Source organism: Larimichthys crocea, chromosome XVII, assembly GCF_000972845.2.
Source record: "Larimichthys crocea isolate SSNF chromosome XVII, L_crocea_2.0, whole genome shotgun sequence".
NCBI lineage: Eukaryota > Metazoa > Chordata > Actinopteri > Sciaenidae > Larimichthys > Larimichthys crocea.
The window spans coordinates 27884329-27902111 of NC_040027.1; the positions used below are offsets into that span (position 1 = coordinate 27884329).

General features: G+C 37.7%; 1 protein-coding gene across 1 annotated transcript; it reads right to left on the reverse strand.

Moving 5' to 3' along the window:
- Positions 1-4586: 4586 nt before the first annotated feature.
- LOC104920260 (platelet glycoprotein V) lies at positions 4587-7378 on the reverse strand. Its single transcript, XM_019258964.2, has 2 exons — positions 7248-7378; positions 4587-6931 (listed from the first exon to the last, which is right to left on the reverse strand). Exons 1-2 carry the CDS (start codon positions 7267-7269, stop codon positions 5067-5069), a joined length of 1887 nt encoding a protein of 628 aa, XP_019114509.2. The 5' UTR covers positions 7270-7378; the 3' UTR covers positions 4587-5066.
- Between the last annotated feature and the right edge of the window lie 10405 nt (positions 7379-17783).

The window sequence follows — 17783 nt, forward strand, 5'->3', positions numbered from 1 at the left end:
GAGATACAATCGTTGTTTATTATCAGAACAGTAAAAGTTTTTACTGTCGTTTTTTTTATCGTCTTATTGAGAAACAGAACAAAGTGGATTCCTAACACTTTATGTTGAGTTATCTGGACGTAATTGTAATTAGTAACAGTCCCTAAATGTTGGCGCCTCAGCATTCTTGCTTTAACCAAAAGGAGATATTTACATAAACTGATCCAGTGTTTTGTTTGTTGCCTGTAAGCTAGAAGCGTTTGCTGTTAGCATCTCAGGCAGGATTGGCTGGTAAATCACAGGCTTACCAGCCTTTTGGAATTAAAAACCAATTTGTTCAGGATTTGCAACCACAATTTTGGAGCTCATATATGCTTGACAGATTTGAATGTAGAATGTGTTTCTAAGTAAATTTCCAAAATGCAGAGTGTATCCTCATTGAATATGCACATGGGAAAGTGATTGCTGTGTTGTGTCTACATTTCAACATGACTGTCTGCACATGTCTGAGGCTGTGAAGAGGCTGTGCTCACTGTTTGTAATGGCACAGCAGTCTCCAAAGGCAGAGCTGTGCCAACATAATGACCTGCTTCTCAATACAAATCCATTTAAAGTTCTGCAACTTAAGGTTGGCAAGCATGAGTTGTTTTGCAGTGGATGAGGTGTATTAGGGTGCAGAAGGAGTCTTTCCGAGGAAGTTGCTTTCTAAAGAGACCAGTATGTCCCTTAATATAAACACACTCACACCAGATTTCTTTCTTTCTTTCTTTCTTTCTTTCTTTCTTTCTTTCTTTCTTAGATAGAGGGTTATGAAATACACCCTGTTGCATCACATCTGTTACCATTTAGAATACATTTTATTTTATACTCGTTCTTTTGAGCGAAGTAATGTTTTCATTTGTTAAATTAGTTTTAACTTTCCTTCTTATTTGTTTGAACAAAGTGTGTGGGACAACATCCACTAGTTAGATGACAACACCACTTCTCTTTTCTTTACTGCTGGGAATGTGAAGTTTACATTTATGTCAGGGATGTGTTTTTTGGTTACGCAACTGTCAGAGAACTAAAAATCAGATATCCACAGGCTAATGTGTTGCAATGGAAACATTACTACATACATAGAAAATGCTGTCAGGAACAATTTTAGCAGCTTTCAGAGATATTTAAGTTGCTTTAAGACTCAAATCACCGAGAACTCTGCAGCCTATATGTCTGTTGTGACTTCTAACAAGTATGAATTCAGTAAAGTTCCTGTGTTTCTTCTCTGGTGTATATTATAACATCCCAGTCCAACCAAAACCACTGTCTGTTCTCGACTGGGACAACCTGGAATGGTCTGCAGAACTATGTAATAGCTAAGGCATTTCCAGTTCACCATTAATTGCTTTTTTCCTCCCTTGCCATAGTTGAAGAATCAGCACTTTGTCTGTCCAGAAAAGACTGAACTAACAAAGTGGGGAACTGTACTGCCAGGGACCAGTAATCAAACCACAGAAGTTCATTCACATTATATATATATATATATATATGTGTGGTATGTGGTTTTTGATTACCACTCTATCTGACATAATGTTAAGACACCAGTCGCCCAAAATAAAGCACATTTTTGGACAGAAACTGTTCATTACGTACTATATTCAGTGCAAATTAAGAATCCTATCCTTTATCCTAGACAGAATTTTTTGTTTACACAAGAATACACATCATATTTAACAAAATCAAAGCTTAAATTATGCACAAGGGGTTGTTTTTAAGATAGACCATATACTACAGTAACTTATTAAAACTGTTCTTGGCAAGTAAATAGCAGTCAGAACTCTTAAAAGCAGGACAGCATGCTGTTTTGTAGAACTTACCGTCTTCGCCGTGGCTGATGATCGAGTGAACACAGAGAGAGCTGATGTGGTTGATGAGAGTTGATCTTTTATGTCCACCCTTTCTTCCTCTTCAGCTTCACAAATCCTCTGATGAAAGTTTTCAGCACTGTCTGAACTTTCACACCATCACATTTTCCTGCTCTTCGTCATCACTTGATTCCCAGCAATCATTTTATTATTTTTCCCTGAGCTCACGTAATCTGTAGTTTCTTTTTGTGAGGCAATAGCGGGCACTGTTCAGTGCTCTGGCTTTCCCCCTGCCCCCATCTGTTCCTCCCACCCTGTCACACTCTCATTTTTTGTTAAATGTGGTAGTGGGGGATCAAACAAGGCCCCACCCTCTTTGTGTGTATGTTGAGTGTCTGTGCATGTTTAAATGAATGTAAAGGATGTGTGACCTGTGCTTCATCTTAGGGGATCCATACATTTTCAACATATACTGTACATTCTCTCTTTTGTTTGCTTAGAGACAGTGATGTTGGTTTCGTGTTTTTGTTTGTGACATTGTTTTGTGTGCTTGTCCCTCCCTGTTTGGGTGTGCAAATGCACATATCTTTGGTATGACGTCCATGGTGTGCTTGAAAACTGATTGTTTGGGCACTTGGCAGTCTTGGATGTTCACATTGTAATCCACTGTTGATTATTGATTGCAAGATGATAAAAAAAAAGCAAAAAACCTGTAAATGCCTCTTCAGTCTCACTAGTTTTTAATTAATCATGAATTTTCTGGCATAATGAAACCCTGTGCAAGTATGTTCAGGAAAATTAATAAACAGCTATTAGTATTTTACAATTCTGTATTAAGTTATGTGATGAGACTTTCCTCTGACAATGTTTCTTTGGAAATAGAGAGCGTGTTTTTCTTAGTATGCTCATATAAACACAGTGTGATTGAGCTTTGGTGCTAAAATGTGGTTTGTTCTTCAATAAATCAGTGAAAAAAAGGTTGAGCAGGGGAGTGTTCTGCAGTGTTTAACATTCCTGTGTTGTAAGTAAAGCCAAATGTTTTAGCATGGCAATCTCCCTCCTCACCACAGAAAGCAGATAGTGAGGGTGGAGTTAACGTATAGACAGTCAGTTGTTTCAGCGCAAAAAATGCATATTCTATAGTGTTTTTCTCATACTACAGTGAAGACACAGAGAGATTTAAAGAAGTGAGAGTAATAATTGCTGCTAACTGCTCACTTTTTTTCAAGTATAGATGAATTTAGAGTCCTGGAAAGTAGAGTTTTGTAGGAGAGTGTGCTGCATTTGGGCACCCGTTACAAGTTTAGTTTCTAATTTCCCATATTTGTTTAAATCACATGCATCATTTGAATAGCTTTTCAATAAAACTCAATTTGCTCTGGTATTGTTGTGTCATGCATTAAAGGTAGTAAAGGCACTAGATTGATGTTTACATAGATAAATTAGATACTTAGATCTTCATAACAAAATAGCTCAATTTAAATGGAAACCAGTGAAAGACCAAAGAGAAAAAAACATTACAATGATGTATTGTCTTGGGCAAAATGTTAAAACTAGGTTTTGTTAATTTCAAAATGCTATCTAACAGTTAATTATTGGACTTACGGTAAGAGGATTATCCCTCTACTCCATGGCCAAGAGTCTGCTAAAACCAGAGTTACAAATGTGGAACAAACTTTTGAAAATCCCAGTGAACAACAGGTCAAAATAAGTTCATCACAGACACAAATTAAGGTTTGATATTGGAAAAAGTGACAATTTGTGACCACTTGTTTTTAATTACAGTTGAATATTCCTTATGACCCCTCCAGGATAATTTCCTCTTTCCAGACTCACCCTCTCTCGCTGTCTGACACACTGTGAGTGTGTATGCCCACTGTTGTGTGAGCTCAGCGTACTGGAAAGGCCTAATCATGCGTTGTCATAGCAATGAACTTGGGTGCCGTTCACCAATTCATCCTCTTTTGTTTGCTGTTTGTTTTTAAAGTCCAATCACTTCTCGTGGAATTTGTGGCACCCGCTGTCATTTTGCGAAGCTTTAAAAGCTTTGAAAGCAGTAGAACATTCTGAATTGTTTCACCTCTAAAGAACAATATTAAATAGTTTTATTAGTCCCATGTGAAACTATCAACACAACTGGTTTTAGATGTAACTTGAGCTGTGAGCTTCACTAGTAATCCTCTCTAAAGGACTTGTATAAAATTGCATGAAACTAATTTCCTTGGCTATAATGTAAGTTATGTTATATCTTAGGCAAAATAAGAAAAATTGTGTGCACATTATTTCCTGGCTTTGTTTCTGATTGTGAAATCACAGGGGCACTTTTTTGAAAAGGGAAGAGTCGTTATTTTGCCCCCTGAACTTGTGAATTTGAAAGATGACTAAACTTCCTGTTTTTAAGGAAAGTTCCCTTTTACTAAGATGATTCATATAACATTTACCCCACCTTCCCACGTCCAGATAAAGGGATTAGTGATAAAGGATGTCTACAAAAGCAGTCCTCTCAAATTCAACAGTTGCCCTGTCATAGGACCACATATGTGTAGACAAGTGCATTATAATTACTGTTATGGTTTATTCTAATTTGATGATAAGTTACTATTTCACTACCTACATATACTGCATCACCCTGCCGAGTTTTACCTTATTATGTCCGGCCCACTGTACATTATTCCTTGCATAATTACCGATGGGAGAGGCAGGAGTAATGTCATTATTGAGGAATTCAAATCTTTTACAAACAAACAAGTATTTCTGCCAATATGCTGAGAAACAAAAAGACATTTTAATGATTTATTTAGGAAAGTATTGTGTAATCACTCAAAAGTTACAGTAAACAATGTTTTTTCAGTTGTGATATTTTCATGCAGTGTGAAGCAGGTGTGTTATATGTATTACATTTAGCAACCAAGACAACCAAGACATTAAAAAAAAGCTCTACATAAATTCTTTACAATTATGAACAACAACAAAAAAGCATGTTATTTTTAATACTCAATTGTAAAAATGGTTGGCATTAACATAGCTCAGTTTCTGAAGCTTACATACTGGATTATATACTGAACTGCATTATATAATATCAAATGCTGTATATTTTATCTTTAAAAAAAATCTGCTCTATTTTGTTCCCAAAATGTTTAATCCCATAATCCAAGCCTGACTGTCCTACAGTGAAACTTGAAGATATTTTTTTTATAAACTGCAACCTCTGGGAAAAGGCACAAGGCTTGATAACATTTTTTGTTACCCTAGAATATGCGCACACTCAGCTTTTAGCCCATCCGTAGTCTTGTTGAGGCAATACATACCATACATGGCAGCAAAAATGAGAAACAAGCCTGTGACCACAAGGAGGATGTGACAAACCATGAGGAGTCCAACCAAAGCCGTATCTGAGGGCAGAGTCCACACATACACCCAGTCTTTGTGAACAACATGGTGAACAAACTCGGGTCCCTGTTCAATCACCAACATGTCATAGAAAGGAGGGCTGTTAGGAGGTTTGGTAGTGAAAGTTTTGAGAGATGTTGATAGGCCTGTAGCGGGTAAAACAGGTGGTTTCGTAGTTGGAGTGCTTGTTTGGATGGTGGTTTGTTGGGTAGCTTCTTGAGTGGTGATTGATGTTGTTGTGGGTGGTGTGGTTGTTGGCTCATGCAAGACATTGTGTATATAATAACTTTTGTATGTAGTATTGCAATGGTTTAACTCTTCATCAGATAGCGAGCCAATGGTATGGTGCAGATGTTTCGCTGGACTATGGCATAGCACACCATCTCTGTCAGAAACTACATGCTCATTATGTCTTATCCATTTTGCAATACCTCTGATAGTACAGGTACAGTTCCAAGGGTTGCCACTCAAAAAAACAGACTTTAAAACTGTATTTGACGAGAAAATGTTACCTGGGACAGTCTTGAGTTTGTTATTACTCAAATTAATTAACACAAGCTCTCCAAGGCCCCGAAAGATCTCTTCTGGTAGGCTCTGCAGTTTATTATCAGCAAGAAGCAGTATGTCCAGTGTGGTTAGTCTGGAAAACAGTTGAGGATGTAGATAAACAAGCTTGTTGGCTTTCAATGATAGCTTGTAAAGCTTGGGAAGGCAACAGAAGAGGTCTGAAGGCAATTCATATAGCCAGTCATTTAAATGAAAGTTAAGGGTCAGAAGTCCAGACATGTTACTGAACAAATTTCCAGGAACAGTGGTGAGGTTAGTGGCATATAGATAAAACTCCTTTATGTCAGGCATGTGACCCATTAGCTGATCTGGTAGAGATAAAAGTGGGTTGTTGTAAATAGTGAGTTTTCTTATCTTGGGCATGTTGTAGAAGCTCTTTTCTGGGATTGCCTTAAGTCGATTGGAGGACAGAGTGAGGACCTTTAGGTTCCTCAGTGACCAGAACACCTGAGGTGGAAGGCTGGTAATATGGTTTTGGTGTAATTTTAGCTCCTCAAGGTTGACAAGTCCATCAAAGATCCCAGTTTCTAGCACCTCTAACTCATTGTTATAGATAAAAAGATAAACAAGTTTGGTCAAGGAGTGAAAGATGGTAGGTTGAAGCTTCCTTATCAAGTTTCTGCCAAGGTTCAGAAAGTTGAGGTTGGTCAGTCCATCAAAAACATCTGAAGGAGGATTATTCAGTTTGTTCCGGCTCAGGTCCAGATCCAGCAACCCAACAAGTCCTTCAAACATATCCGGAGCTATGGTCTCCAACTTGTTCCCATCTAAATGCAACTGATCCAGAGTCCTCAGTGGACTGAAAACTTGAGCAGGAAGAGTTGATAGGTCATTGGACGACAGCTTGACAGACTTGAGCTGTGGAGCAACTTGGAAAGCCCTGGGATGGATAGTATGTAGGTGGCTGTGAGTCAGACTAAAACGCAACAGGAGGTTCATTTCTGCCAAGCTCTGCTGATGGATTACATTCATGTTTGTGCCATTAAGTTGCAACAGGTATGTGCTGACAGGCAGCTGCTTTGGTATATCTGTGATGGTGTAGCCAACACACTTGACAGCACCCAGAAAATTACACATGCAGCTGTTGGGACAGACTTCTACACAGTTGAGATGTGGCAGTGTGAAGAGCACAAGCAACATCCACATGGTGCCTGCATAGTTAAAATAAGAACCAATGATGACACATCAGATCAAACAGGAAAATAAATATATCACATTTATATCATTGAAAAGCAGTGTATCGTAATGATCTTTCACTGTAATTTTTCTACTCAAATTTTATCAAAACAGGTTTTATTGGAAATCTGGAACGTATTTTTTGAGATACTGTAATTCTACAAAAACAATCAATATAAATAAAGCAAAATACCTTATTTATATTGAAATATATTGTACTGATATTATTTTTCTCTGAAAAAACAATAAAACAGCCAAACCTGAAAAGCCAAAACAAGTTATTCTACCAACCTCTGAAGTAAGAATCCATCATTGTCCGTTTGACAATATGATCAAGCAGCTGTGCTGCTATTCTTTGTACGACTGTCTTAAAGAGTAGGGCAACCTGTCTATCAAGTGTCCCTGCCCTCTGCTTCACCAAAATGCCCGCCCAAAAAAACATCCATCACACTACCAGTGATTGAAAGAGCATTCAGATCCTATACTTGAGTGAAAATAAAAATATCATGGTTTGAAAATACTCCACTTCAAGTAAAAGTATTGAATTCATAATCTTACTAAACATATGTACTGTAAATACTATATAAGATTTGGTTAAAGTATCAAGAGTAAAAGTACTCATTATTCAGTAGAACGGTCAGTGTTTAACTATTATAACTGATTTCTTTTTTTTATTATTATTAATATTAGTGCTGCATTAATGTGTGTGCTGCATTTTACTGTTATTTGTTGTTTAAGTCTAAGCTCATTTAACTACCTTAGATACTACTGGGTAATTTAACCCTAAGCAATGCATCAAAATCTATAAAATCATCATGTCTTTTTAGCATGATTGTCCTGAGAAAACCTTTCATGAGATCAGAAAAACAGCCTCGTTTTCAGCTTTGTGACTATGTAGTTTTCACCTAATTCAAGAGGGATTTTGATTGATTGTTTATGTAGAACTAGGAAAATTTGCTCACTGCACAATAAAACAATTAATCCTTCAGAATAAGAGAAAAAAAATCTAATTGTGATATCCTATATTATTATTTTTACTTTAGTTGGTTTATAAAAACTGTAACAAAATATGTAATTGCCTTTATTGCCCAATTGATTTTCTTTTAAATAGTTTCTCAGTTTTCTTTCCTTATGTGGTATGTTTTTGGGAAGTCTTTTTCTTTTGATTATTTTTAGAGAAAAACAGAGGATGTAAGCCTATTTCCTGTTTCAGCTTATCTTGACAGGATGTTAGACCCCACTGTGCCTTACTGTTAGTCTGGAAACTGAACTGAAACAACAACATTCAACTTCTATTTCTCTATCAGGTCAGTCAGGGTGTTTTCTGTCTGATGCCTGTGGTGTTGCAGTTGATAACGATGCATTGGTAAAGAAATAAAATTAGTAAAGCTAGCACTTGTTGTTGTTTAAACTAGATTTGCCAGCTAACACTTCTTCAGTGGGATTTTTCATCAACCTCTTACTACTCAGGAGTTATGAATTTATAATACATTCTGAGTCAGCTTACACCTCCTTGAATTTAGGGGGGAAATAATCATGTGAGAAGGAAAACCAAGTAAATTTCAGCTTTTCATTTTATGATTTTTTAAAATCTTTTTATTTTTTCTCTCTTTCAAGTCCCCAGAGAGCTCATAGAAATGGAGAGTGAGTGTGTTGCTGTAAGCTGCTGAACTGGGAAATAATTAAAGATAGACAGTCCAGTATTTAAAAAAAAAAAATTATAATTTTTCATATGAAATAGGCCTAATAATTATCTGACATGGAATTTTATAAGTAGATTAATTTACACTGTATTTTTTTTAGTTACATCTTACTAGCTATTATCTTGCAACATAATATCATATACAGTGCCAAAAGAAACATGCTAAATAATTATCAATTAATAATACATTTTAGTGAATAATTGAAAAATACAGAATGCAAAATTGTGGCAGAAAGTATGTATAAAGTATACATCTATATGTAATAAATGACAATATAACAGTCAATTTCAGTGTAAAAGTGCTCTTTGTTGTTTCCTTTTTAATATTCTGAAAATTAGAAAAGCAAATTATGTGCGTTTAAACTGTTCATTAATCAAAATAGTATCTCTGCTTACACAAAAGACTGGATCCATTAAGCCCATGTATACACATAAACAAGTATGTGTGCATATCCGGTGCATGTGGCTGTTTTTGTCTGTAAGTGTATGGCTAATGCATGATAACATCACTGACTCAGAGCAGGAAGAAATGCAGTTCAGCATCACATTCAGTCTGGTTTCCCTGAAACTTCCCCTGTTTATAGTGTGATTCAGATGTTCACATCAGCTGTCCTATTGTTTAGACTAAGCCTATGTCTCAGAATTAGACAAAGAATAAAAATACGTAGGGTTAAATGTACTGACATGCTGGTCAGTATTATCTTAATTTAAGTTGTCTTCAGTTGTGAAACAACAAAAACAGACAGATTCACATCATAATTTCATTTATTTTGTAAAATGAACAGCAGTGATGGATGTTTGTTGTTGGCAGTGTTACAAAAAATGCCCAATTCTGCCACAAGAGAGCGACATAAACAACCAGTAGGCAAATAAAATCCCCTGCTAAAATAATGTCTTTGCAGTCAAGTACATTTCATCACATCTGACCCTCAAGTATTTCCAGTAGCTGATTTTTTACAGACTAATGATGTACAGCCACAGACCTAAGATCTCACATGAGAGCACTACAGTGCAGTGGAAATCAAATGTTTATTGATGACTTTGATTATGTAACAACTCTATATTGCTGGGATAAATACAGTGTGACTATATTACTGGTGTTTTGAGTCTTAAGGCTATGTTGGGCTTTGCAGCAAGATTTCACAGTGGTCCTCCTCCTCTTGCATCGACATCAGACACAGTACTTCCAAAAGCAAGCTGCAGACAAAAGGAGAACTTGTAAAATGACACCTTACATGCAAATGATATAATTAACTACAAATAAATATTAGTAGCAGCTTACGTTCACCCCTCTTCCTGCTTATGGATTTGCTTTCTGCCAAATTGGCTGTGATTTCCCTCTCCAGTTCCAGGTCCTCCCTGAGCGCCCGCAGCTAGAAGAAGAGATCAGAGTGATTAAACACAGCAAGACATGTAGCCGTCATCTCAGTATTAACACACCATCTATCTAGGAGGTGGTGTAACAGCTTTTCTTTCAAAGCCTCTTAAGTAGACGTAATTAATTCACTTTTTTTTTTAGAAACTGAAACAAGATAATTATACAGGAACATAATACTGTAGTAAATAATGATTTCATTTCTTCCGTAGTTGCTTGAAGGTGAATCTGAAAATATCCTTACCTCCTCTAATTCAGCTAATTTGTTGGCCAGCTCAAGACCTGCAGATAGGAAAACCAATGATCTTTACAGCTAGAATACATATGTGTTACTTGGATTAGTTTGACTTTTTTATTTTTCTCTCTCACCAAGAGGATCATCCTTTTCAACAGGAATTAGGCTCTTGTGTAGTAACAGTGCCAGAATCTTGCTCTGGGGATCTGTGTCTTCTTTTGGATTAAAAACATGGTTTCCTGCATATACAAAGCAAATAAAAATGTAACTTTAAGCATCATAAGTATCACAAAACATTCACAGAAAATGAAGTCACATCCACTAAAATCCATAGTGAGGCATATTTCCTTAACCTGTTGCATTTTAGCTATTAAACCATAAATAGCAACAATTTAATTGGTGCAGCACTTGCATGCAGCAAATTCAGCAGCATTTTCATTGTATACTATCTTAAGAAAAAAAATCCAATCTTGGCACACTTACCAGGGTTAAATATGCTCCTTCCCTCCACATTTAGCACTCCCTGCAGTAGTAACAAACCCAGGAGTCCTAGGCAGTAGTTCACAACTGTAACCCTATCCATAGTACTGATTGTATGGTCCCAAACTAAGTCCGCACTATGACTCACCCTCAAGCAAGGCAAGCAATCCACTGCCTTGGGTCCATCCCGTCAATATATTTATCCTTTCAGGGTCCAGGAGGAGGGGCCAGTCAGCCCCTTGCGTATTAAATCAATAGTCATAGTGAGTTTCGTCAATAGGCTACCTTTTCACGTGGACCGTGAAGCATCTGAATGAAATATGGTGATCTGACGTTGCAGGCAAGGCCAGAAACCCTACATCACGCTGACATGGGCAAATCAAGCAGAGAGCGGAAGTTATCAATCAGCCTGCTGGTTATGAGAGACCAGAATTAGATGTTCTTGGCACTTGCACATCTTTTTCTTTTACATTAATTGCTTCTTTAAATAGGTACATGAGAGTGTGTTGGTCTGAGGAAAAAGGGGTAAAGTAAATTGATTCAGTCTCTAAGTGCATCATAGCCAGAGATGAGCTCCTCAGTCTTGGCTTCAGGGCTGTTTTAGAGCTGAAGGAGTATCCATCAATGTGGCCAAGCCAACTAGCCAACACCTCCTAAGTCAGTGTGGTCTATTTTGTGCATCAAAGAAATCACATCTCTTCCCTCTGCCAGAGGACTAGCCATTGTGCTTGTGCAGTTTTAGGGAAATGAGGTAGCTGGCACATACTGAATTTGGCTGGTGAGGGTATCATAAAAGGTCCACCTTGCACCCCTTCAGACTTGACTCTGGAGCCGCTTGACGCCTGATGTCTCTCATCCAAGAACCTTTCATGAATCCATCACTTTAGTCATTCAGCTTTTGAATGCACAACAGCTCAAGGACACTGTGAATAATACAGCTAGCAATGTGGAAGAACCTAAAAAGAGTTCTTAGTTTCTGTTCAAGGGATCACATCACCAAAGCTGTACTTTTAGTCTTATAACGTAAAATAAAAGACAATTGAAAGCACAAAATAGATACAAAATATAGACAAACCTAGATATGTTTAACAAATAACAGAGAGGGGTATTTTTTTTATTGTTCATATCAAGTAAATTCCAGCTGCAAGGCCTTACTTTTTTTTAATGATATGTTAATATAGTTCAAAGCTTTTGCATACAGCTAAACCAGTTCTGTGTCTCTATGAATGTAAGAAATGTGTGTAACGTGTGCCAAAGCCGTGCAATCATCAATCCTTCTTCTGCTCCTAACCAGTCTTCTGCATCACTAATGAAAGAGGTCAGGGCCATGTCGACCTTATAATATGTCAAGAAAAAAAATAAACAGTAAGTATTTCAGCTCAGTCCATTTAGTATGGACACAATCCTAATGGTGTTATTGACTGACCAGTAAATGGACCACTAATAGCATTTCATTATTTGCTGTGTGCACTTAGTAAAAAAAAACTTAATTTGGACTCGTGGCAGGTGGGGTAGACATCTGCAGGTTGAAATGCTGAACACTAGAGGGAGCAATCACATTAACATAATGAAAATACCAGCTTCTGTCAGATCACATGACACGTGTGCATTTGTTTGCGTAAATGAGAGACCAATAGGAGCACTGAGAGTGCTTCAAACACTGCCACTTGTATGTATGTCCTATTTATTTAAACAAACGCGTGTGTAGTCAGTCTAGTCTCTATATCGACCTCATACACAGCCCTTGAGGCATCGTCATTCATTTGCATCATGGATTAAGCTGATGGTGGTGTATTTGGCTTCGTTGGTGAAGTCTTCATGCAGCTGCAGCTGCAGATGTCCACAGTCACTGAGCCTTGCGGGATGAGCTGTGTCAAGTCAACCAGATGTAGATAAAAAAATGCACCGGAAGTGTGATAGTTTAGTCTTAAAACGAAAGTTGAGCTTTATTCTTTTAAGTATCATTTGATATGTAGTGTTAAAAATGTTATTGCACCTATCATGTGGCCTGTCAATTATTATTGCACATAACCGACACAGCTGAAGTGTATATTGTGCATATGGTTGCTGTGAATACTCAGCCCGCAATAAAACTTGATTCATCCATTATCTACTAATGTTTTTAACAAACTGCTGCACTCCGTGAATTTATAAATATATGTAATCTAATAATAACATATAAAGCACTTAAAGGGCCAGTGTGTCAAATTTAGAGGTCTATGTTTTCATTCATGTATAATCACGTAAAAAAGTTTTTTTTGTTATCTTATATAATGAGTCTTTTATATCTATAGACGCAGTTCAACCATGTTGCTATGTTTGTACAGTGGTCAAGGAAAGGGAAATTAAACACTGGCTCTAGTTTGGGGCTTTTTGCATGTGTCTAGAGTTTCTCCTTCATGCTAAGAAGGAGAGGGTGAAACGAGGGGGTTGCAATCAGCTACTGCTAGATCACTGAATCCTACCTTTTTTTTTTTTAAAGTTCAAACAATTGAGGTTGATTTATCATCACGTCGCGATACTTTCTTCAGCAAATGTGACTGTCTTCATGTGACGAACTGTGTGTACAACACAAACACAACTTCAATCCTGACATGCTTAATTGTAAAAAATGTTGAAAAGGCACTGAACAAACTATGAGTAATGAGGGAACAAACTATTTTCTCTCTGTATATATAATCTATATATATATAATCTCTATATCTATATAATATATATATATATATATATATATATATATTATTATATCTATATATATATATATAATATATATATCTATAGTCTACCGCGAGAGAACTAGTTCCTACACCACACCCACACTACTTCTGAACTATTACTTTATATATATATATATATATATATTATATATTATATATGATTAGTATATATAGATAGATAGATAGTGTGGAAATGTGACGTCACGCACTGTACTTCTGTGGACCAATCAGCATTCAGCACCTTTATCTGGTGACGGTTGGTGGGTCGGTTAGTCATTGTTAGTCACATCCGATCAAACCCACACACTGTGCCGATAAAGCAGATTAACTGTATTTTTAGAGTGTTAAAATCTTAATAAAAAACACCTAATGTACATTAACGTCGACGTTTTCCCGTGAATATTTAAAGCGATAGCCTTAAAGTCTTTTATTTTGACATGTCAAGGCGGAAGTGGTGCGTTTACGTGCCGTCGCTTGGCGGCGTGTTTCGTCGTAGGACGGATCTGGGAGGGAGCGATGCTCGTAGAGAAACCCCTCCTGACACGCTAGCTTCAGCAGAGTAGCTGCCAGGCAATTACAGCAGCGACGTATCGAGGGAGGGAGGCTACCGAAACTAATCAAAAAGGGCCGTCCAGCACCTGAACCAACCATCAATCGGGTTTACGAGTAAAGGCGATCAATCAGCCTGCGGTTAACCTTCGGAAGAAACGCGGAAGTGTAATTCAACGTCAGCTGTTTGTTTTTGTTGTTTTTTTTTTTTTGACTTATTATCGGTGACAACATGGCTGAATGTAACGTTAGCATCGACAAGAATAAACTACCTGGAGTGAAAGAGGGTAACGTCCACAACATATATGCTGTTTCTAGCACCACACGCACCGTAGCTAGGTGACTGCAGTGAGGCTAATGTTTAAAACACAGGTGTTTCTTATTGCTCACACACACACACACACACACACACACACACACTGCTTATTATGCTGGTTAGCTCAGCTTTGCTATTTGACGCTAGGTTGAAGTCAGGTAGCCGAGCACTGATTATTTAGACATGCAATGCGGTTCAAATGTGTCTTGAGTCAAGGTTAGAAGGAGAAATGTGATTTTTTTATTTTATTTTTTTAGGTTGGCACGCTGTGTTCCCATCATATCTCTGTGTATGCACACAATCTGGCATGCCACCAGTGTAGGAATCAGTGGATTTGCAGCCTAAATACTGCTCACATGGAGATGTTGTAAAGTCTGTAATTCATCCAGAGCTCTGAGGACAGATGTGATGATGTGACTCTTTTTTGTATTTCACATCTGACATATCCACTTACATTTTTGTGCTCGTGGCTGTACAATCTATCACTGCTTTGAAACATTATCCTAAAAGGCTCCCAAATAACTTTACACACGACTAAAAACTTGTGCTAGTGTTTTTTTGTTTTTGTTTTTGTTTTTTTACACTGAGGCAGGTTTTTGGATGGGACGCCTTGTTGGTGGAAAGGACTGGTCCTGTTAGTGTGAAGCAGCTGCCCAGCAGGATGCTTGTTATTCTGGTCAGAGAGAGAGAGAGAGAGAGAGAGAGAGAGAGAAGGAACGTGCATGCCCACTGCTTGCCCAGTCTGCAGAGCGGGAAAAAAAAACTGAGAAAGCTGCTGGAAAAGTTTAAATTTCATCCCTCACGTTGGGGAAAATGCTGTAATAAATAATGCACTGTCCAGTTGCCGTAACCCCCTAGAGGAACTGAGCTTGTATTTTGACATTTCCCACTGCACATTAAGTCACAAACTCTTTTGGTCTTTGGGTATCGTAGTGTCATGGCTGTCTTTCAGTCACTAGTTGCTTGGTGGTGTTTTTGTTTTTAAAACCTAGACTCAGTTAGAAACTGTTTTTCTAAAGAGCCTGTCATATAACCCTAAATTCTTACAGTACTTAAAACGCCTAGTGTATGCAGCTATACGAGCCAGAATTAATCTCATGTTTCTTGGCTAAGAAGATTAAGCATATGGGTGAAAAATGGTCTGCGTTAATCAAATCCCATACTGCTCAGGGGTAGTGGGGGGAGATTTGTGGGAGGTCTTGCCCTCCTCTTCACAGCATCTGTTTAAACCCAGCCATTCACCCAGTCACCTCTTCTAATCTAATACAACCAGACAATCTGGACCACTCGTCAGTGTTGTGGGTCCCAGGCGTTTTTGTGCTTATCAATAATAATAATGGCAAATGATTCGTTTTCCCAGAGCCTATCTCTAATGCACCCTACCACATAGTCACAGCCTATTGCGTGTTATTAATCATTTATGTGGATGAAGTCATCTTCGTGAGAGCAGATGATGGGCTGTGAGCCTGGTAGTGTGAGGTTATTGAGTGTGGCTAGGCTCTGTAATGAAGGTTTGGAAGAGAAGTCAAAGAAACAATTAATATGACTGAATATATATGATGTACTGTATGATGTGAATAACGCTCAGCCTAAAGCGAGAGTAGGTAAAAGAAATACTCCTATTCTTTACTTTGGTCTTCACTGAATGGAGCCACTGAGCAGAGTGATGCATGGCTTCTTGTAAGATGAAATCATGGCTTAATTTTATTCTTCTATATTTCACACAATATTTACACAGGTTTTGCAGCTGAGGGAAAGTTTCCTACTGCAGTACTTCACCATATATGTTAGCGGGTAGTTAAACCTATGTTTACTGAACCGTAGAAGCAGATGCTGTAAGATACAGCCTGTGCTTTAAGTTCCTCATCCATAATTAGCTGAGGCTGTGACAAAGGTTCCTTTTTAGTTTCTTCTGTTTCCTACACAGGAAAGCGTCAACATTTGAAGACTGGTGAATCCTGAATATTCAAACGAAGAAAAGCCTCATTTCAGAACAGTTGAGATAGACGTGTGGTGATGGTATCAGGTTTTTTATGAGGAAAAGTCCCCTCCCACAGCAGTTTGCACAATTGTTTCCAGAATGAATGTTCACAGCGTTTTGGCACTATCTATCAAACTGAAATGGAAAGTCTGCTGTCGTTTACATTTGTTGTGGAGATGCAATGTAAGATGAAAAATAAGCAGTATTCTTTTCTTTTTTCCTCCCAGGAAAATCTTTGATCTTTTGGAGAAAAAAAGTTATCATAGGCTTCATACGGATCATGAGAGCATGATTTAAACCATACATGTGCAGTTTTAGTCCTTGAGATGAGAATAGAGAATAAAAACTCTAGGTTGCTGTCAAAAACTGAGCTGACATAAATGTGACTGATGAATGAGTTTGTTTCAAAGATTACCAGCTTTTCAGTTATAGTTTAGGCTAGAACTTTGATAAAATGATGCACTTCTCACTTACTGAGCTTACCTCCAAAAAAACTTAGAAAATCTCCCACCACATCTTTTTTTTTCTTCTTTTTTTTCATCAAGTCATCCTTAATTTAACTTTGAACAGACCGAGGACTGAGACTGGTTCCTCATTCTCAGTTTCACATCACAGCTTTGCAGCTAGAAAAAACACACCACATGCCGGATGGGCAAACCCATTATCAGACTGAGAAACAGTGTTTGTCCCAGTTTCTACTCTGTGAAAGTTTTTAAATGTCTCGTCAAGTTGGGCATTCAGTGTTAGAAGGATCTTTTTTTGCTTCAGTTCCGTCACATTGAAAAATTGTATTAATACAAATAAAAACACTTAGTACGTTGCTGCTTTCCATTCATTCTGCTCTAAAAAGTCACAAATCCAATCTCTCCTTTGTTGTATCGACAATACATTGAATCCCCTGCTTGTTAGTTCTTGTTGAATTCCGTCCATGATTGTGTGTAGGCAGATGGGCCAGATGTTTAACATCTGCAATCGTGAATGTCAGAGATCTAAACATCTCAGAGGTCTTAGATATGACACACAGTAGTTGAAAACTAAGTTTCAGAAAGCTGTATCTGTATTCTTTCTTCAATTTCAGTGTTTGTTTTTTTTCAGTGTGTCGAGACTTTGCTGTGCTGGAGGACCACTGCCTGGCCTACAACCTCCAGGAACAAGAAAGTAAGAAACCCTTGGCCCACATGTTTTTGCTTTAAGAGATATATAACCGCTATTTATTTCAAACATGGGACCTCTTCTGCTTTTCTGCCTTTTAATGTTAGTGATTTGGCCCCTGAGAAAAGCTTGGCTTCCTTTGATGGGTCCTGTTCATACAGACAGAGGTCAAATCCCTTTTCCCAGACAGTCTGTTTAAACACTTAAGCCATTTATTTTTGTTATGTTTTCTGCATTAGACCTGTCACTAGTTCTTGTCAAGCTGCCCTGCTACATTCTTATGATAGTTTACTTAATGCTTACTCTGCAAAAAAAAAAAA